The sequence below is a fragment of the Emydura macquarii genome, unplaced genomic scaffold (genome assembly GCF_026122565.2).
Source record: "Emydura macquarii macquarii isolate MOO-44397 ecotype Brisbane River unplaced genomic scaffold, CSIRO-AGI_Emac_v2 contig_3534, whole genome shotgun sequence".
Taxonomy (NCBI): Eukaryota; Metazoa; Chordata; order Testudines; family Chelidae; genus Emydura; species Emydura macquarii.
Window position 1 is genome coordinate 162,941 of NW_027133671.1, and position 22,460 is coordinate 185,400.

Consider the following 22,460-nt stretch of genomic DNA (forward strand, 5'->3'; position numbering starts at 1 on the left):
GAGTCCAGAACCTGAGAGCAATTCCTGAGCACCAGTCTGCCACCTCAAATCCAAGCCCACAGTCACCCAATGCCCACATTTTTAACCCCAGCCTCATGCCCCTGGGGAAGAACGACTCCAGTCAACACTCCTGGTTTAAGTCCTTTGGCGTATTTGCATGCTGTTTGTCACACGCGACAGAGTTCTCCCCATGGCAAAGGCCCTGGACTACCTTCGTATGGACTGGAGAGAAGCCGCCGCTGTACTGACCTTTCTCCAGCCTGTATTTGCTGTCCTCTCCCTCGGAGATCCTGGCAGTCATGGCGTCCCCACCACTCTCCGGTAATTCCTGAAACTACAAAGCGATTCTGGTTTTCCCTCTTTAGAGATCACCTTGTGCACCCTGCACAGCCCAGACCCACGGCTCACCTCCAGAGCTCAGACCAGGCACAACACACGCTCCTGTACTGGTGTCACACAGATCATTGGCCAAATGGGGTTTTCAGTTACAGGGGAGTGGACCAGAGAAAAGCAAGTATTTGGGGATCCCGGAACAGAGGCATGGACGGAGACAAGCGCAAATGGGCTGAGAGCTTAAATGTGTGAGGAACCAACATGGGAAGTCAGGAAAGGGACTCTAAAGAGAGACGGATCCAGGGCAGCAAAAGGAAAAAGTTCTTGGCCACTGCGTTTGGGTTGTACCACGGGGGACTAAGAAGCAGGAACACCAAAGAGGCTGCAGCAACAAGGCAAGATGATCATAGTCTGGACTAGGATTTAATAGCTGGAATGAAGAGGGAAGGATGAACTGAAGACGCTGTCATGAAAAAATGGCAGGATTTAGCAATGGTCTGGATGGAGGAGGCACAGAGGAATCAAATATACCCCACAGGCTGCATGCATGGGTGACAGAACTGGGCAGGGGGATTTTCCATGAGAGGAAGTAATCTTCCATCAGACACACCCACTCAAACCAAGCATCATGGGGTTGCTGGCAGTGAGTTCTACAGTAAACGCTACAAAGCCATGTCCGAGTTAGCCCTGTTTTCACTCTCTCCAAGCTCTCGGAGGAACTTCTTTGGGCTGAGCAACGCTAGCTAGCTAAGCAGCAGAGATATTTCTACTGTGCAACTCAGCATCAAGAATCTAAAGGATATCGGTGGAGCTCAGCCCAGAGGCATGATTTGGGGATGGTTAAGGAAAGTCTTTCTAGCTCATTTTGAGATATTGAGGAGTGGAGACAAACCACTGATGGCTTATTAGTCCCTTTCAGCCTTCATCTCCATGACTTAAACCCTATGACAATATTTTACACTTTAAACAAAAATTAGACAGATTAGACAAATTTGTTCACCATTAAAGTGGTTCAAACAAAAGAAGTCTGGCTCATGCTCAGTGGCAGAGGGGTTTCTAGGAAAGCTGATTTAAAAATACTTTACAATTGAGGCTGAAACAACAATTAAACTTGAGTACATGGCAACAGGCACTGCTAAGAATTAGCAGGGCTTCAAGTTAGTTCTTCTTGTCCCTCTGGAATGTGGCAATGTCAGGGAGGGGACCATCATGCAGATGGGCTTAGCACTGGGAAGAAGGGCTATTCTTCCTGCTCCCAGCAAGGCTGGACCATGACTTTGCGGGAGGTTGATTTTCCTCCAAACATCCTTCTTGGGACTCCTATACTGCCCGCACAAACAATGTCTGCTCTCAGCTGATTCATGGGGAAGGAGCTGCTGACTGACTGAGAAAAAGCTGTGGCTTTCAGATCAGAATGTTCTGAGTCTCAGCTGGACTCCCCTTAGCAGGGAGGATCTTTCAGGTCTGTTTGCACAGCACCCAGTATAACAGGGTCTGGGTCCATGACTGGACACCTAGGCACTATAGCAATGCAAATAATAAACATCATCAGCAGTCAAGGGCTTCCATGTGATGTATCCAGTGGTCGCTCTCTCCTTCCTCACAGTACATCCTCTCACCCCCCTTCTATTAGCTCTCTGTCTTTGCTCTCTTCCCACATCCCTCTCCTGCTACAGCAATCACTTCTCTCCCATGCAGAGGGCAGAGCAATCCAGTCACAATTCCTACTTGAAAGGGCTGCTTGTCTTTCTGGAGGAGGAGCTTGTCTTCAGCTGCTGGGTTCCTCCCTGACTCCTTCCCCACCAGCCGCTGGCGCAGGAATTGTACCTCGCCGCTCCTTTCTGCCAGAGCCTGCACCATCTTCTCAGCAGCCATCTGACGCAGTGGGAAAGCAAGGGGAGAGAAGAGAAGCAGAGGTGACAAAGAGTTGGTCTCCAGTGGCTACTAGCACAACCCTGGCCCCGACTTCTTGTTCTGGCAACATAAGGAAAGCTTTACGATCACTCAGCTGCTGATTAGGAGCTCTCCTTTCCAACCCTAACCAGGGACTTTGCGGCAGCACACACTACAGTCAATGCTACCGCACTGCCATCACAGCCACCTGCTTTCCCTTACCCAGCCTTTGCTGAAAAACTCGTCAGCACAGCTACTAAACCTTTCACTGGGATGGTGAAAACTCACCCCTGGCATGGGGGCTGTGAAGTGCAGCACTATGGGATGAGCTCTGGAAGAATAGTGGATGAGGACAGAGAAGAGAGGCTGGAGGAGAGAAGGGAGGCAAATGCTGAGGGGAGACAGCTGGGAGCTTGGCTTTTAAAGCCTGTTTTTATAGAGAAATTCAATGCAAAACCCCAAGTGGTATTTAAAACTGACGGATTTCAGTGTACAAAAGGCAGGCAACGCTGAGGATGAGAATCTCATGACAACAGTAACTCCCTCATAGTGTACACAATAGTCCTGGTACTAGTTTGACTGTTAAATACAGCTAATGTACAGTGGCCAGAGCTGCCTGCAAGTTGCCCCTCCACCCTTCTGATTCTGTGCAGGGAAGATGGCTCTACCCAGCTCTGGGGCTTCCCTCTGGTTATCTGGTGTCACCACTGGGGGTGTGCACGTCCAGGGTTCACCTTCCCACGGCTGCTTCTGGTGCTGCTGGCCAGGCAGTGGTGGTATGTGCGCACACAACACCCAACGAACGAGCACAAGCCGGGATCTGCACACATTTCTCTTCCCAATCCCACAATGTGCACATGCAAACCCTGCCCCCAAGCTTGACACCGCAGGCCCATGGGACGCATGGACTAGCGAACGGTGCTCTCAGAATTACTACCATAGAATTTCCCACAGATGACAGGTTGATATTCGTAACCTTACTCGGGATTAACATGAGGAAAGGGGTGTTTTCAATGTTAAGTGGTTCAGAAATGAGAGACTTCTAGCAGCTCCCCCCATGGCATCGACAGAGACTGGAGACCAGTTTCCACACAGCAGACCCATCACATTCACGCTAGTCAGCGGCTGCTCTGAGCACAACTCACGTGGCTTCGCTGCTCCCGGGCACTTACAGCTTGAAGCAGCTCCCGAAGTTCGGTCTCGTGCTCTCCAGCCTGTCTGTTCCTGTCACTCAAGAGATCCTGCAGCATCCTCTCCTTCCGCTGGAGGCGCGCACACAGCTGCTCCGCAATCTCGCTCTGCCCTGGGCCCAGCTTGCAGAGCAAGGCTGCGGTGAGCTCCTAAGTGAAGAGGAGGGAGAAAGGGCTTGACACGTTCCATCTCTTTGGGATGAATGGCTGTGCAGCCTGGGAGCACCCCCACTGATCCCATGCAGTCACCAGCAGAGAATCAATGCACAGGCAGCATTTCTGCCAACGCATTGCGAGGGCCTGCCAGGATGACAGGGAGCAGCTTTCCTGGCTTGTTCCCCTTCTTCCTGCAACACATATGGAAGGGGCTGGGCCATGCATGTCACTCAGAGGCTGATGCTCCTTTATGCTTCTACTCTGTGTGGAGAGCCTGTGCTTCCACTGGGCTGGCATTGCTGGTGCTCTCTCTAATTCAGGACTATGCTAGTTTAGAGATTTTTACATTGCCCCTGACCTGCACCCCCATGCACTGCACCAAGGAGCACAAAGATTTACAAAGGTGACACACTGGGGGATCCCTGAATGGAGCAGAGCAGGGCTGAGTTTGACACCCCTCCCCCCACCAAATGAGGGACATGGGTCTGACCCCCCTCCGAGAAGAGCAGGACGGCACAGTGGTACTGCATGAGTGGCCCAGAGGCCTGACAGTAGTGCTCAGGGACCCCACCCCAAGAGGGACTGGCTGGAGGCACCGCAGCAGGGAGCATGGCCCTTACTTCCACTTCCTTGTTCCTGTCATGCAGAGTGGTCTGCAGCTGCTGTATTACCCCCTCCTGCTCCTTCTGCCAGCAGCTGGATTTGGCTTCCATTTCCTCTTTCAGCCACTGGAGGTTCTGGCAGGTTGCTGACACCTGCTCTAGTTCCAGTGTCTTGGCTTTCAGCAGGCTCTCCATGCTCTAGGGACCACAAAGAAAATCAGGATCACACTGAGGCCCAGGCTGTTTCTTGTGCACTGAAGTAAACAGGATTAAAACGATTTAGTCTCTTCTACCCTTTTGTGCAGACACAAGCAACCAGTAGATTCACTCCCTAAGAAAGCCCCCACCTCAGCTGAGAAATGCCACATGGAGCTGAGCTATTCAGGAATGGTTAGTTTAACCCCGTCCTTCTCCAGGTGTAGGAGGCCATCTGAAAACTGCCTGAGGGATGGGGAGAGATGAGGATGTATGCCAGGTGGTACACTGAGCAAGCACTCACTGGAGAAGAGTCACATGAATAACTAAAGGATTAGCAAACTATGCCTTATAGTGATGGACCCAAGGAGATCAATCTATTTAGCTTAACAAAGAGAAGGTTAAGGGGGGGCTGGATCACAGTCTTTAAGTATCTACATGGGAAACAAACATTTAATAATGGGCCCTTCAACCTAGCAGAGAACGGTGTAACACAATCCAATGGTTGGAAACTGAAGCTACACAAATTCAGCCTGGAAGTAAGGAGTAAATCTTTAGTAGTGAAGCTAATTAACCATTGGATCAATTTACCGAGGATCGTGGTGGATTCTCTCTCACTGACAGTTTTTAAATCAAGATTTTTTCTAACAGCTCTGCTCTAGGAATTATCCTGGGGCCGTTCTCTGACCTGTGTTACACAGGGGGTCAGACTCCAAGATCCCTTCTGGTGGTCTCTTCTGGTGGTCCCTTCTGGCCATGGAATCACTGAAGTGGCCAGAGTGCTAGCATAAGGGTTGGCCCCGTGATGGGCGGAATGCTGCAGTATGCTGAGCCGTGAGCACTAGTGATCACCTACAGCACACGCATACTGCCACAGGGGACACTACACTGGGGAGGGGCTCACACTTACATGAATGGTGGCCTCACTGGTGGACAGGACGCTGTGCAGTCTCTCCAGGTCGTGCTCCTGCTCTCTCACAGAGAGATGGAGCTGTCGCAGCTCTTGCTCCTTCTCTTCCAGGGCACAGAATTTCTCATCTATTGCTCGCTACAGAAAGACATGGTGACTTAGAGGCCACAGAGAAAGATTCCATCGCGTGGGAAAACATCCTGAATTCTCTCTCCATACAGCCCACTTCACATTAGGTGGGACAATTCAGCTCACCCTAGAGGGATGGGGGAACACCACAGCCCTAGGGAAAGGAACAGCACGGGATGCCAGACATGGGCAATGGAGGGTGAAGCACGAGGGATGCTGTGCCTACCCACCCCTACAGGAGCCCAGGGACTGAGCTCAGGGAAAGGACAGGGAGGTTGTGCTGGAATGTCCTGCACTTACCTCCAGAGCAGCATCTTGGTCTTTGATTCGTTGTTGCAACTTCTCCAGCATAGGGTCACTCCCTGCAGGGCTCTTCTCCAAGGTCTGCTGATGCTGTAGAAGTTCCCTGGATTCCTGGAGGGGCCCCATATGCTCACATCAGCACAGACACCAAAGCCAGAGGCATCTTACTGAGCCAGTGCAGGGATTTTGGTGGTCAGAGCAAGGAAAGGCCAAATAACCTCTCAGAGCTCCCCTCACCCAAGGATGGCAGAGTCCATATCAAGTCCGTTATTCCCTCCCCGGTCAGGGCTCACCAGGATCTGCCTCCCTTGGGCTGAGTCATACAGGCATCAAGCACAGCTCCCGGCCTGCGGCTATAGCCAGAGTGCTGCTCTCAGGCTCTCTGAGGGCAGGCCGTGGGGAGCTGCATACGGTCACAGGGTTGCTGGCACCCAAACACCAAGGTGAGGCTAATCCCTGATTTGCATCGTTTTTCTCCTCACCTGCAGAAGCTGTTCTTTGTGAACCAGCCTCTGGCTCAAATGCTGAATGTGCTGCTCCTGGGCCCGGAGCTCACGGCACCTCTTCCCCTCCAGGACCTGGAGCTGCTGAGCCTTGTCCTGCAGCTGTGCTTGTACCTGCTGAACCACACTGCGCAGCTCCTGAAAGGAAACACACTTCTCACGCCTTTGCCTCATGACACCCACTTCTTCGCGAGAAGCCAAAAGGCTAGCAGCAGGCCCTCTCGTAATCAGCCACACCAGAGACAGACACCCTCAGGAGCCACTGCTATTCTGTTGGACAAAGGGCAGGCTGGGCTGCAGGAGATGATACTGGGGATTCAATAGGAAATGTTATAGGCCGCAAGAGCTGTTATCATTCAGATCAGAAAACTGAGAACCTGGCCTCCTTCCACAAGAGGAGGAGTCGCTAACCCTTCAGCAAGCATATGGATGGAGTACGGATGCAGAACATAGCCATGTGGTTCAGCTTATGGAAGCTAGGCTCTGTACATATGTAGCACATGTGTGGATGGAACTAGTGTTTTCACAGCTGCGTGGACAGAGGTCAGTGTGGACAAGTGGCTGAGGATCTCTCAAGTCGGCTCCTATTCCATGCCTCCATCACTATGGAGTTTAATATACATGTCCACATAGAGGCATCAGATTACTTACCTACATGCTGAGCAGGAGGTTTGGACGGCACAGCCACCAAAGCAAACTTTCAAACACTTATTGATGCTTCTTTGAAATTACAGAATGACATTTGGCAATTTTTAACTCTAAATCCTCTCATCTCACCAATGTGACTGCTTGTCACTGAATGCTAGCCACATGACTAATTCGGAGGTTGGAAATTCAGACTGTTTTTAGTTCTATGTATTATTTTGTGCACAATTCAAGAACAGCACAACCACCTCTTAACTTTTCCAGAAAGTTATTATCAGACTGGATCCAATCACATGAAGCTTCAGTAGTGAAGGTGACAAGCAACTGGAATTAGGAATCTGCAGTCAATTCCCTAACTGCACTACTGCGGACTAAAAATTTGTTGGTGACTGCACAACTTCAAAACTGATAATATTTTTCCTGTGCATGTACCAACCTGTTCTAACCACAGGTCAGGTTGAAAGTTTTCAAGTCTACTACTGCTAATCCCCAGAGAAATAGGCGTATAACATCACAAAAAGAAACAGGAGACATTTGTACCAGTCAAAAACATTCCAGTAAGTGACACAACTGCTCCACTGTATTCAGTCTCTGCACTGGCTGTGTGCGTGTACTGTCAATGGCAAGCTAACAGGAAAGAGAGACTGCACAGCATGGTAGCCATTTAAGGCATTCCACTAATACCACCATTATGAAGGTCAGTGGTTTGCTTTCTTCATATGCAAATGCCACTTTAGTGTCATTTACATGTTGCACCAGGCTGCATCCAACAGCCGCAGCATGCCATACCTGATTGTGTTTCCACGTCACCTCCTTCAGCTGCTGTCCCTCCTGCACAGCAGCCTCTAGGAGCTGGGCAGTTCTCCTGGCTTCAGCCAGTTGGCGGTCTCTCTGCCGCTGGGCCCTCTTCAGTGTCTGCACCTCCAGCTGCGTGCAGAAGAGCATGTTCTGCAGATCCAGCAGTGCCATCTGCTGCTGGGAAGAGGATGGACCCTCTGAGGTCTGACGAGAGAGGACAACAGAAACTTGAGTGTTTGAGAGCGAGCTCACAAGAGCTGTACAGAACAATGATGGAGCCCATGGCAGTGAATGTTCTTCTAAAGGCACAGGCCCCTCATCTCTGGGGGATGGAGGGACCCACAGGGACATACCTGCAAGTGTCCAAGCTGACTTCTATGTAACACGTCCCGTAGTTTGGCCATGGTCTCATTCTGCCCTTCAATCACATGGTACAGCTCCTCTGTCTGCAAGATAGAGGGTAAGGTGCCCAACCATTAGCAAGCCCTGTTTTTAAATCGAAAATGTGACTAAAAAAAAAAAAAATCAACTTTTTCGACTGAAAATATGACCAAAAAGGAGTCTTGGACAAACATTGCCTCTACCTGTTTTAAGTGCTTCGCCAGAAACAAATCACAGGAGAAATTAGCTAAAGGATGGGTAAAGGGTTCCCTCTCAATTGCCGCCTACAATAGCATGCTTCCCTGCATACACATTTCCTATACGAGGGCACAGCACCAGCCCTCCCCAGCAGTGCTAGTTACCTCATTCTCTTTGCTATTCAAGGCCTTGTTCAGACTCTGGATTGTACGATCTTGTCTCTGGGATGCTTCCTGGACAGATTTTAATTCAAAATTCATCTCATTCAGCTTTTCCTGCAGCAACTGAACACAGAGAATACAACTGTTTAGTTACCAAGCCCCATACTTCATCCACCTGCCCCTAGGAATCCCTCCACCCTATATTGGGTCTACAGAGCCCAAAGAGTCCTCTTTACTTTCACAGATCAAGACCACTGTGGTTCCCTCTGAAGTATGGCTCTGCTGCTCCTAAGCTGGGTGGAAAGAGTAGCTACAAGGCAATGCTGGGCTTTCCCTTCTTTCACAGGGGTTGAGGCCAACCCCCAATGATGCAGTCTGAGTGAGCAGCTGGAATCCCAGCCTCCGACTCCATGCATCACAACGCCTTGCGCATCCTCCAGGAAAACCCAGCTTATTCTGTCTGACATTGTTCCTACACTCAGCTGCCTACTGACTTTCCCAGTTCCATTTACTCATTTCCCCAACCCCTTCAAAAGAAGGGAAGGAGAGGCTCCAGTTCATGACACTCCTGGGAGACCTGGAACCTCCAAAACGCAAACCACATATCCCAGAGGCCATTTCCTTTCCCTCCAACATCATTGCACCCTGCACCGCTAGAGCACTGCAACTGCATATTTACACTCTTCCTTCCATTCTCCAAGTAGCACCAGCCAGCCAGCCACTCACGCTTGCAATAATTGCCTGGATGTAGGCAACACCATACTTGAGCAAATGCATGGTCCATCTAGCCCAGTATTCTGGCTTCAATACAGTGAAATTCACATATGGAAGTTTTGCAACAGCACAGCTGGAGGAGGAGGAGGATGGTTTATGGGCTGAAACATGAGTGCCAATACGCCTCCTACATTTTCATCCTCGCTAGTATGACTGCAGATTAACATTTTTCTGAGTAATAGAAGATAAATCTTTTCTCAATCCTGCTGAGCAATGTGCTTCCATAACAGCATGTGGAAGTGATTTCTACAGACTAAGTTGCTTAATAAAAGTGTTTATTTTAATGAGTTTTAAATATTGCCTTTTAAACACCTTCTTTTATTATAAGAAGTTAAATATCTGTAACAGCCTTGATAACTTGTCCTGAAATGCTTCCAAATGACCTTCTCTACACCGCTCATAAGGTATATTATCTATCACCTCACCACTTATTTGGCTTCTTTTTGAACTAAATTGTCCTTGTCCTTCTAATTCCACACCCCAATCATTTTCATTGCTGCTTTCTGGACCTTTTCTATTTCTGAGTTATCCTTCCTGAGTGTGACTGGCCAAAACTGAACATAAGTGTTCCATTTATGGACGACTGATTTATACAAGGGCACTATAATAGACTGTGTTTTGCCATCCCTTTCTTAACACAGCTAAACACTGTTTGCTAAGTTTGTGTGGAACTGTTCCCAGTGCTTTCCTGATCGGTTACAGTTAATTTAGAGCACTACCATGGGCATAAATACATCCATATATGCCTTCCCAGGTGTATTACATTTAATCTGCCAGTAGGCTGCCCATTTTATTGTTCAGTTATTTTTTAATTCATGGCCTTTAAAACCATGCCAGGGTGGGCCCCTCTGCACACTGAGCTCCTTCACCCCACACCAAAAGGAGGCCAGCTGCCTCCATGTCAGTTTCCCTCTTTGCCTGCAGAAAGTAGCAAGGGTCCAAGAAGCCAGAGGGGGAGGGAGAGGCAGAGGCTGGCGCAAGGGGATGTGTAAGCATCTTTCCTCCAATGGCTCCTTGGAATCTCCCCAGCATAAAGGAAGGTCCTTCAAATACTGCTTTAGGACCAACATAGGGAAGGAAGCTGCATAGTGTAGCTACAGGGAGGGAAGCACTTCCTAGTCTGGCTGAAGGCCGACTGTGCCTCCTCAGTCTTGGCAACTTTTAGATGCCTCCAATGACACCTCATGGTTATTGCTAACTAAAGCAAACAAGACTTCTCCAGGAGCTGAATGTGCTGCTGGTGAACAAATACCTTGTTGGTGGCATCGAATTGCTGGATTTTGTCCTGCAGTTCAGCAACGTGCAATTCAGACACACGCCCCTCCGCGACAGGGTCACACTGATTCAGCTGCTGATGGTCATCAGGCAGATTCTGGTGAGACAGAAGAGAAGACGTGTGGCCTGAATTCTTGTTTGGTTTCTTTTCAGTGATCAAAGCAGTGGTGGCCCTCCCAATATGCATTTCAAAACATCTGCTCCTTAAAGCCACCTTCTCAACAGCCTGCCATCTGCACCTCCAAACTCACTTGCTACATAACTGGCTGATCCTTCAGGAAGTTCCTCCTCACCTCCCAAGGCTCTGTTCTTGGCCCACTCTTCTCCCTTTATACCCTCTCCCTGAGTGATTTGATCTGTTCATACATCTTCAACTACCATCTCTAAGCTGATGACTCACCCATCTACTTCCCCAACTACAATCCTTGTCTCTCCTGGATGCCTTGCAGTCAGCTTAACGTGGCCAGAACTGAACTTAGCTTCCTTCTGAAACTCCCTTCACCTTCCACATTCTATTGCCTGACAACACCACCTCTTCCTCAGCCCATAATGCAGGATAATTGCTGCCTCCTCCCTCACCGACACACCCAGACAGTGTTCAAGTCCTGACTCTTCTTCCTTCACATCATCATCTTCAGGACCTGACCTTTTCTGTTTGACCTGACAGCAAAAACTCTTGTTCAGGCCCTTACCTCCTATCACTATTACTGTAACCTCCTTCTTGCTGGCCTCCCTAGCAACCACATCATCCTCTTCAGTCCATTCAAAATGCTGCTGCTAAGATCATCTTGCTCACCACAGGACCGGAACGTGTTTCCCACCCTCTTTGAATCACTCAACTGGATCCCTTTCACAACATCCAGCCCAAGCTTCCTGTAATCACCTTTCATGGCTCTCCATAACTTAGCTAACCTCCTCCTGCACTGCCTCCTACCCCTTCCACTCTAGCCACTGATGCCAACTTCAATGCCCTACTTTATCCACAAATATAATATGCCTTCTCCCACAACATGCATGGAATGTCTTCTCTCAAATCATTTGTGAGGCCAACACTTCTCATTCAGGTCCCCCCTTACTTCTGCCACTGGGCCTGAAAAAATTAGCCAAGCCAGACATCAATGTACTTGGAAAGCAAAGAAAAAAACCACACTTTCCTTAGTACAGCTTGCTGTGTATCAGCACCCGTTAGGTAATTACATAATAATGATTGATGTTTCTGCTATCAGCCCTCCTTACAGTCTCTTGCTACTTCCTGTCTAATCAGGCCTGTAAGCTCTTTGGGGCTGGGTTCAGATCCACTCTGTTTATGAGGTGCGAAGTACTCTTTCGGATATCAGCAGCAATTATCGGGGATATGCAGGCCACCGCTAGCTTCACTACTGCCTTCCTGATGAGGACGCAATAAAGAAGATTTGAGAATGCCTCAGATAGTCTTTCTGGAATAGGAGCCAGCAAAGTCAGCTCCAGGCATCCCTGCTCACACAGCTGCTGTGTCACAGTTACAGTTGGGGCTAGCAAATCAAGAACTGCTGACCACTTGGTTCTTCAGTCCTTCTGCTTTTTGTTAAGAGCCTGTCACTCCTCCTTAGTAAGAGATTTAAAACGTTTAAAACAGATCATTTTGGCTGAGCTTTGAGATCTAGTTCTCAGCAGGGATGAGAGAGCGCCTTTGCTTGGTTGAGGGCATATTGAATGTTGTAAATAATGGGGTTGGCAACCACTTCTGAACAAGTGCCCCAGCCAGCTGCTAAAGTTCTAATAAAGCTCTGCACTTGGACATCCCTGCACATTGTTCTACTGGCCTGACCAGAAGGCCCTGAGCACAGACAGAGGCTGCTGCTGCAACAGCTGATAGGAGGCAGACTGTAACTCTTTATAGCAGTGGTCCCCAAACCTTTTACTGGCGCTGCCTTTAATCCTGTCCATGCCCCCCTCCCCCCCTCCCAGCTGGGGCTGGGTCACAGTTGGGGGCCTGTGGACAGGGTTAGGGGCCGAGGCTGGGAGCGGGGTGGTAGCAGCTGGGGCCATGTGGGCCAAGGTGGGCACTTAGGATCTACCATCGTTAGGTCTTCATTACTGGGGACATTACTGTACAAAAATAGGATCTTTGCTCCCCGGAATTTTTCTACATTGACACTTCCTAAGTTCTCCCCACCAGCGCGGCTGCAGCAGAGGCAGTAGCAATAGCAGCATTAGCACAGACTAGCAGCATTAGCACTTGTTTTTCATAACCACCACGTTGTTTAACCCTGCCGAGAGCAGGTTTGCACAGAACAATGGTTAAAACACTGGCAGCCAGTTCATGCTAGCATTCCCATTGTGGCTACTGTCTCAAACTGCAAGGCTGAAAGCGGTTTTGGTGTTTTGCAGAAAATGCAACCAGGCCTAAGAAGTCATCTGCCTCTCAGATGATAATGTTCTGAGACATCATAACTGTGATGAACGAACCTAAAAGGATGCTATTCCAGGGAAGGAATGAAAACAAAAAGCATATCAGCTTCTTAGAGTAACACAGCACCCTTGATTGGCAGACAGATTTTCCTTCATGTTAATGGAATGAGAGTAATAAATGGTTCTTGAAGAGTCGTTTTCATACTTGGGCAAAGAGGGAAAAAAACATTTATACAAAAACTATTTACTTTGGTGGCAGTTATCTGACTTTGCGTTAATGCTAGAAACGGAATCTAGTGTCTGAATAAAAGCTTTCTCCTTCTGCCAGATCCAGCACTGAAATCATTGTGTGCTGGTGATAACATTTTGTTGCCATGATAAGAAATGGAAAGTTCCAAGTTCATCATGAATTCACTTCAGGAACAGACATGTGACAGAGACTGGAGTTTAGCAAAACCTTTGTAAGTAACTCTGAGATGTAACAAAGATAGTAAGACATGAGAGAAAACCAAGCCACCATTTAAATCCTATACCAATTAGTATTTGCTCCACTCTGAAAAATGTGCAATTAAAAAAAAATCTTATTCTTAATACTGTACAAATGTCCCCATTAATGAAAAATGAGCAGTCAAGGATACAGAGAACAAAGGATAGAGCAGAAGCTGCTGCCCTGTCCCTTATTAGTAAGTTTTTCAGTGACGCCCCATATACTGTCAGCAGATCTTCAATCACGAGTTGCATGTGGATTGGCAGGCTCAGCTCTATTTTGTTGCTTGTCAGTTTGTGTTCCTCCAAAGCACAATTTCTAGCTTGTCAGTAAAGTCATGTCAAGACCTGGTGCGGAAAGAGCACGCATCTCTGGAAAACACCAGACTATGTAAAGAATCAGCAGCACTCATTGTATAGGAAATGTATCCAATAGCTACAGTTGCCATAGTAATAAACAAGCATCTTTCTAGTCCCTGAGGCTAGGGGCACATTAGACATCACTAAGACTGCTAATGTGAATGCAATCAGACTGACATGAATATTCCTGAATTGATGCTGACTGAGGCTTTCTATTCACTAACAAAAGAGATAAAGTAGTCACAGGTATAGTCTTCTGGCCACATATTAATCAGGATTTTAAAGCCTGGCAAAACAGAGAAAATCCAGAGCTATATGTGGACTGGGAATCTACAGAGAAGGCAATACACCTGGAATTCCTCTGAAAGCAGAGTCTTCAATTCATAGGCTCTTAGTGGCAAATGCCACTAATCACCTGAACATTTTAAAGGATCAGGAGGGAAACCAAACATCTAGAATGCTAGCCCTAAAATCATCCCCTGAAGCAAACATCTCAAAGACGACATCGTCTGTAGGTAACATACCAGCATACCCGTGTGCTGTGTACGCTTGAGGTCTTATCCATAGAATGAGGATTATAGTTAAGGACTCTGTCTGAGAGGAGGGAAATTCCGGATACATCAGAACAGAGCAGTTATAAAGGCCAAAATAAATTCCTCTTATAACAGAAGAGGCCTCTGGCAGCTTAAAATATTCCCTTTAGTGGCACTTATACATTTAAACCAACATAGAGAGTAACAAGGAAAAATAAAGTAGCAATATTTGCTTGGTAGGAAACTAGAGGCAAATTAAAACTCAGACCCACACAAGTATCCAGCCCTAGGAAAGAGCAGTAGAGAGAGAGAGAGAGGTGTGAAAGCACAAAGCCGCAGAGGGCTCACTTCTTCAAACACAGCAGGAAGACAATACCTGGTAATGGAAAAGAAATGGACTGCAGAGAGGGAGTACAGTTAAAAGGGCTCAGCCACCTATTCCTAACCTGAGTTTGGCATTACTTAGCTATGCACATTATCTCAGCACATCTGAATCCACAGTGGTCTCAGGCCCAGTATTTTGTTAGGTTAATGTTGCACATTGACTTCTACCTGTACCCGAAGTGGCATATAATCTTCACAGAGATCGTCCCACAGCTCCTGCAGGTCAGAAAGCTCCAAGGGAAAGGGCTTTGTGGCTGCACTGAGGAAACCAGAACCAGCATTCACTGAGCCAGGAAGAGCACTTCCATCCACCGGGTCACAGCTAGGCTTGGAACATTGCAGGATGGATTTTACTGGAATAGGTAACCTGCTTCCTCTGGGACTCTGAACAGGCTTGTAGTCAAAAGCTTTGATCAGACTAAGGGCTACCTCCAGTCTGTTCCCATACAGTGACGAGTTTGGAGTGGTACGGTCATTGGAGCAATCGTCACACTTCCCACTCCCTTTTACACCTTTGTCTGCTTCCTCATCCTTTTGTTGTGGAGGGCTGACCTCCACTGTTGTGTCCAAAGATTCAACTGAGGACCCAGGAGACCCCTCCTCCATGCTTTCTTCTTCCACAGGCACTCTGGCACTTGCTGAGTCAGCAGTTCCAGGTTCACATACAGACGATTCCTCATTGCATACACTAGCTGACCACCTGGTGGAAGGCCCACAGGAGATACTCCTGGCCACCTTTCGTGGTACTCTGCAAATCGCTTCATAGTCAGCATCTGCAACCCGTAATGCAGCACAGCCATGGCATCGCCTTGGGCGGTTCCCCACACTCTCCGAAGCATGGCAACTATGCGGTTCTGGGGTATGTTCTTCATGTTCCGTCCAGCATTCAAATCCAGAGTAGGCAAAGTCCTCCTGAAGAAGGGCCATGTATCTGACATCAGGCAGGCCAGAAATGTCCACAGTCCCATCCCCAGCGACTCTGTCATCAGCACCCGAGTCTTCATTATTCCTCCTGTACATGCTGGCAATGCAAAACTTGAGGCGATCCCTCTCCAGCAGCAGCTTCTGCAAACGCTCAATGGAGAGGGCTTCAATGCGAGCGATGACCGTGTCAAACCTGTAGATGCGGTCCAGCATGAACGCACACTTGCTGCAGGCAAATTCAGCTTTGCCATCTCGGCAGAGCTCCCTGCCCAGGACATGGGAGAGCAGCACCTGCAAGTTGAGCTTGGCGGTCGTGTGGAATATCCAGCGTCGCTGGTTGCCACAGAGCTCCCGGGCGCAAATGCGGCAGATCTCCCTCATCTTCCTCTACGGCGCCCATGGGCCAGACTCACACCTAGCTCTGCTGGGGGTAGTCCTGCGAGATGCTCCCCAGGCCCCACCTGCTCGCTCAGTACATATCCTGGGGAACCCCCTACCCCACGGGCTCCCCCCAGGGACCCCTAACTTCTCGGGCTCCCCCCCACTACGGGGGCCCTCCCTCACCGGACAGCCCCCGCCCAGCTGGGCTGGGCTGGGCAGAGCAAGGCCGGCCGCGTGCCGCTAAGGCGGTAGCAGCACCCGACCCGACACGTCCCGCCGGCGCCTATCACTAACTGACTGACTGAAGCGCTCTGATTATAGCTCAGATTTCAAAATGGCTCCGCCGCGCATGCGCGCCCGGCCGGGCACTCTGGGAGTTGTAGTTTCCACCTGCCACCTACTAGCGCATGCGCTCCACCCGAACTACTGTTGCTCACTTCCAGCTAGCCCCGTGGCGTACAGCTTCCCTTCCGCCACCCCCAGTCCTCAGGGGACACGCAGCACAGAACCCCCCAGCCACAGAGGTTACTCAGTGTCACACAGGCAGCCCCCCGCCTTGGGCTATCTATCCCACCCGAGCCATGCATCTGCAAACCAGTGACCCCTCACTGCATCCCCAGCCAACAGCCCTGCAGTGGGGCTCCCTGCCTTACCTCCATGCAGGCAGGGCCAGGCCCAGGCCCACCCGCTGCACCAGCCACCCTCAGCCCCCTGTAACCCACCCCACACTCTCACCTGCCGCTGCACACCAGCCAGGCTGGGCCCCTTCCCACCTGTCTCACAGCACTGGGCATGTCCCCTGTCTCCTGCTACCCGCAGGCACTGCTCGACCCACCTCAGTGCCAGCCCCACGGGCTATCATCGGGCACGATGACCCTCAGCACCCAGCCGTGCCTACCGATGGGCTCCTCACACTGCCCAGCCTCACAGGCGGACAGGAGTCACCCAACGCTCCTATCAGCTGCCTGGCACCAGCTACCACCCATGTCTAACCAGCCCCGGGCCTCTCCTCCCAGGGCTCCAGTCACCCCCTCCGGTGCCATGCAGCACCTAGCTCCAGCTGCCATGTACAAACTGATCCCGCCTGTCCCCTCTGCCGCTATCGCAAAGCACCCACTCTCCCCAATGCTTCCTAGCCAAGTGTGTTGGTCTGACGATGCCAGTGGAAACAGGAGTGATTCACTGCGGCGCAATCTTTCCTCATACCAACTCCAGACAACATGGCCCTATTCCAAACTGGAGAGACCACTCCCAGCGAGGTGGGAGAGGAGTCGTTCAATATCCATAGTCCATTCAACCTTCCTAAGGAGAGGTACTGCCACCAAGAGAGCCAATGAATGCCACTTGTATTACCGTTTATTATTTGCATTACAGTAGCCCCTAGAGGTCAGGGCCCCATTGTGCTAGGTGCAGTACATCTGTACAACAAAGAGACAGACCTGCCCCAAGATGCTCACACTCGAAGTGTAAGGCAACGAACGGACACAGTAAACAAAGGGGAGAGTGTGACCTGGCGATCTCTTGATGCCAACTGGCAGGGGGCCTAGGGATGCACTAGATTCTACAGGGATTCCTGCGTTGGACATATGCATATTAATTCACTAGAGGGTGGCATGTGAGGTCTCTCCCAAGAGCCCATTGGTCATCATACTCACTGCAAAGCGTGTACGGATAATGTTTAAGGAGCTAGGAAACTGTATTGAAAATTATGTTCTTAAAATCTGGGAGTTGAGGCAGGTCACTAGCAGGTGATGAACTTCAGACATGCTTGTTACAGGCAGGAAGTAACAGACGCTTATCTCTGTGCCTGGTCGGGTGTGTATTGTGGGCCTCTCAATGTAGGCCTGTTTACCTACTGAGCCAAATGCTAATCAAGAGATTGTGGAATCTTCAGGAAAGGAAACTTAAAGGAAGACAATGAATTCTGGGGGTATAACTGAGGATGCAGAGAGACACCTTGAATCTCTCACATGGGAGGCAAGCTGACAGTGTGACATCCTATAAAAGGAAGATCACTGCCAGCCTTGGATGTAAAAACGAAGGAAGGGCTTTGCCCTATAAGACATGACAGTAACTAGTTGAATATGTCTACGGTGTAGAATACGTGTTATGATTGTATATGTAACCAGTTGTTTCCAATACTTTTACTTGCTGTCACTTGAATTTCTAGCCTTTGTTAAATAAACACATATCTGTTTTCCCCATAATCATATCTCAGAGCTGTGTGAAGCGGAGCAGTGATCGGAGGTGCACTGCTTCTTTAGGAGCTGCACAGTGGGGAATCCTGCGCATGGCCAGTGGAACAGGGGCTGGACGTTCCAGGGAGATGTTCAAGAGTTGAAGCGTGCCTATCGCAGGGCCTGAACAGGCCTAAAGGGCACTGCTTGTGTTGCGTTGCCCAGAGCTGGTGCAGTTGGGGGGCTGGCACAGACAAGGCCTCCTCACACTAAGGGCAGATGTTAGCGAGGTGCCTCACAGCCCTGGGTGAAAGGGAGCACCAGGCAACCGAGACACAATACTGGTTAACACGAGAAACGCTGGCTGCCTAACCCCTGCTGAGTTTCTTGGAGGCACCGGGGCAGAGTGGAGTTTGACAGAGGGGTTCGGAAGACACTGAGGTAACTAGGGGGATGCTCCTCACAAGCAGAAGGGCCAGCACGGGAGAAAGCACAAAGGAGCCAGTTGAAAATGTTATAAATGGGCAATGGAGACAGGCCTCATGCCTGGAACAAAGGCTGGAAATTGCTCTCTCAATTCTGTGTAAGATGGGGGTGTCGTGATGGGGACCCTGGATTTGCATCTCCAGACTCACACTGAGAAGGCCATGGAACAGCTGGCACTGGCCACTGCAGGGGGGTTTCAGGCTGAACAACTTATTGAAAAGTAGGGGGAAAAAAATTAATAAAAAAAAAAGTTAACCACAGAGTAAGAAATCAGCAATCCCTGAACCCGAGCACGCAGCCATGGAGGAGATGGGAATTCTAGATGAGTGCCGAGCGTTTCCAGCCTTTGGTGTACAGAGAGGAGGAGGAGGGAGAAGCTGCCTCACCCGCTAAGGGAGAAGGCAAGCACAGAGATTCCAACTGGCCGCCCTGGAGGCAGTCACAGATTTTCCCTGGAGACCCATAAACAGGTCAAAGAACTTGTAATCTCTGGGGAAGATCTATGGAGTTGGCAGATCTGTGTGCCAGCTGCCCAAGGCACAGTCTGTGCCCACAGCAGCCGGGGCACCAAGCTGCTCCCAGACTGTGACCAGGCAAGAGCACGGAAGCAGGGCTACAAACAGGAGGTTTTTCCATTTGGTGTTTTTAAGCCGACAAAGGCATTGGGCTGGCAGAGGAGGTGAATCCTGTGCCCTGCTGTAGCTCCCCAGCACAGTGACTGTGCCCCAGGCTCTAAGCTTTCCTACCCCTTGGTTTGCAAAATGCCTCCAAATGTAAACACAGCAAAGTGGAGTGAGATTTATCCACACAACAGGAGCCTGAGCCCGAGCCCCCCCCCCTCGATTATGTCAGGTCCCGGGCCAACTGGAATCAAAGCTCTCACTGCAATGGAGACCTGGAGGCATGGATCTTATCTATCTAGGGTTTTCTATAGCATCCTACTGAGCACACCACCACCACCAACCGCATCAAACATCCACAGGCTCAGCTGAGAAACTACAAGCACCAGAGGATTAGCGAAGAATAATCGTGCTATTAAGAGATAAGAAGAAAGTATGTGTTGTCAAGCTGAGCTCAGTGGTCCTGGGGCCAGCGGTAAGCGATCCCAGGGAAGCAACTTCCCTAACAGCGGTCAAATGGGGACAGGCTATTGGAGCAACAAGGGGCACCAACATTCCCCAGCAAGAACTGGTGTGAGACCATCTGCAACCCGCCTCCACCCAGAACCAGAGTGTGGGAGATCTTACACTGGCCAGGTGCAGGAGCCCAGGCCCAAGAGCAGGGACCTGTTGCCACTAGGATCTTTAGAGAATATGCCCACTTCCTTGCAATCAGCATTTCAGCTGCCATTAAATGGCTGCGCCTCCTGGTATTTTGACACCAGCAGGAATACTTCACACTGAAGAACCATAGGTGAGTTAATTCCTAACATCCGAGTCTTGCGTTTGTGCACTTGCCAAAGGATTTCTGTGTACCATCGTCAAACCCTTTCCAGGATCACAGATCAATCAGGATGGATAGCGTGTAGCCCTCATGGGTATTCTCCACGTTCAAGGCTGTTGAATCTCAATTCAGCTTCAATCTGATATCAAAAGAACCAAGCCCCTTTCCCCCACCCACCACCAACAGAAAGCTACATCACTAACCAGTAATAGCTCTGTGAATATGCCACACCCACAGAGCTAGGTTCATCTTTCCTCCATCCTTGCTCCTTTGGTGTCTCTGTATCCACGAGAGCGCCTGGGCCCTCTTCTTTGACCCTGGGGCTCATGCTCCGTCAACCTTCCCACCCTCTCTGTACCTCACGATGCAGGCAGTGATGTGAAGCTGGCCTAGGCGCCACTGCCCAGCATAAGCCTCCAAGAATGTGGCTTTGAGGTGGCAATATATTCAGAGAGCGCCAGCTGCTGAGTAGTAATCTAGTTTGATCCCTTTGTGGCTCTGAAATCCTTACTGATGCTTGGAGCTGGATTTTCAGAGGCTATTTTAAGACCTCAGCTGAAAACTGCACACACAGGCAATAATCATGGACTAATTCTGTAATTTTTCTCTTTTTCCTTTTGCTTTTCATAACTGTGAACAAGCCACAATGCAGCGAGACAAACATAGATGTATAATGCATTGGAAAATGCAAAAGTATTACAAGCTCATCAGCAGTTCCCTGGGTGGGTTAATTATCAGGATCTTCTGATTGAAACTCAGCAGTTTAAAGATACTGGACTGAAATCTGCCTTCAGTTACACCTGAACAATCTTAGACTGAGGGTAACAGAAGGTAGAGCTGGCCTTGGACCGAATTCCCATATTTTAGGATGAGGCACCTTTTCGTGCCAAGCAGGGGGAAGCTAAAGATTTCATTTGAGGAGCTTCTGAACAATCCTGTTATGTACACTTCACTTCAAGCACTGGAGGAGTGAGAGCTGGTCACATTTGCCAAATTGTTCTGTTTTTCCTTCCACATGTCAGTTTTGACAGGGTTGGTTTTTGAGCATGTGGATCATTTGTTGCCTAAATATGCCCTGCAGTCCTTCAGAAAGGAGGTGTCTTCCGAAATTGGGCCCAGCCTTCCTACCAGGAAGTCTCAGAGTGTTGCTATCTTAGAACTTGCACGGGGTCTGGCTAAGGGGCAGCCCTAGGAGAGTCACCGGTGTGACTTTTGCCACCATGGGTTCCAGGAGGCAGGAATTACTGTAGGAATTACAGCTGTGTGTGTTCAGACAGTGCATCAGAATGCAAGGCAGGAACTGCCTGCCCAAGGCTCCATCTAGTTCAGTCTCGGACAATAGCCAGGACCAGCTGCTTCAGAGGAAGGTGCAAAGAACCATGGGGAGAACAACCGTGAACTCGCTCACCACAGGGGAAGTGCCTCGCTGTGTCAGTTAGAAGCTGGCTTATGTTTCGAAGCAGGAGGGTTTATATCCTTTGGACAGTATGTTTCAGGAGAAGCCTGGACATTCAGATGCTCTGCAAGAACCTCCCCCGTGCGACGCTGTTTAATCGCACTCAGCTCTTGATCTCAGTGAGATCTTGTGGCAGTGACTTGCACAGGTTAACTGTGTGGTCTGCATCCTCATGTAGGATTAATTTGCTGCCTTTGTTTCCCTGGATGTCCCTTCAGTCTTGTATTGCAAGAGGTAAATAGGAGCACCAGTTACCTTCCCACAGGGCCTGGGCTTCTCTCCTTCCCTGCACTCATCACTTGCAGCCATATACCTTACCCCTTCCCAGTATGCTTTGCTGCAGAGACCCACAATTCCCAGTTGCCTTAGGCTTGCGATTCCCAGCATTTCCCCAGAGATGAGGAAAGCAGGGAGCTTCACTTCCCATCACAGGCCCTGAACGAATGCAGCAGTTTGGGTTGACTTCCAGCAGCCTTCCCAGGACCTCATCTTCCTGACACTAGTCTGGGATGGGTTTATGCGGGCTCGGGAGTTTTCCCACACCAGTTTTAAAGGGCCAGTACGCCTCATTGCAATATCCAACTCTAACCTGAGGCCCTATCTCAGGAGGCAGGGCACATCTCTGTCCTCTGCACAGGACACAAGGCCTTGGCTGAAGTACTTGGAGACCTATAAAGAACTGGATGAGTGCTAGGCATTAAATCAGCACAGTCTCCCGCCCCAGGCAAACCCATGGTAACAGCATTAGAAACCTGTTCTACCCCACCGAACAGACAAACTGGGCCAGTTCACCTCTGGTGCCACCCTAGAGGTCAAAGAGAGACACCTGGCCCAGCGCCTCCACCCAGGTCAGCAGGAACTGGTTTTAAATCATTCTCTTAAGAGCGGGAAAGCTCCAGTGTGAATAGGAAATGACTGGGAGAAATGGCCCCCAAACTACAGCTACTCCCCTTAGGAGTTCAAACCAGTCTATTGAATGATTTGCTCATTGCT

At 49.6% G+C, this 22,460-nt stretch overlaps 1 protein-coding gene across 15 annotated transcripts in view; it reads right to left on the reverse strand.

Annotated features, from left to right (window-relative positions):
* PDE4DIP (phosphodiesterase 4D interacting protein) overlaps positions 1-22,460 on the reverse strand; it is a 117,693-nt gene that overhangs the window by 48,703 nt on the left and 46,530 nt on the right. For 6 of the 15 annotated variants that reach the window (XR_010917674.1, XM_067536370.1, XM_067536368.1 and 3 more), the window contains exons 1-12: positions 14,769-16,459; positions 10,424-10,543; positions 8,401-8,520; positions 8,011-8,103; positions 7,649-7,861; positions 6,194-6,352; positions 5,709-5,822; positions 5,280-5,417; positions 4,193-4,372; positions 3,372-3,566; positions 2,062-2,208; positions 250-334 (exon numbers count right to left, since the gene is read on the reverse strand). Coding sequence is in view for 14 of the 15 variants with exons in the window: in XM_067536370.1 (XP_067392471.1) it covers positions 250-334; positions 2,062-2,208; positions 3,372-3,566; positions 4,193-4,372; positions 5,280-5,417; positions 5,709-5,822; positions 6,194-6,352; positions 7,649-7,861; positions 8,011-8,103; positions 8,401-8,520; positions 10,424-10,543; positions 14,769-15,905 (2,701 nt within the window). In the remaining variant the exon portion in view is untranslated. The other 9 variants (XM_067536373.1, XM_067536372.1, XM_067536376.1 and 6 more) reach the window with 6 other exon arrangements.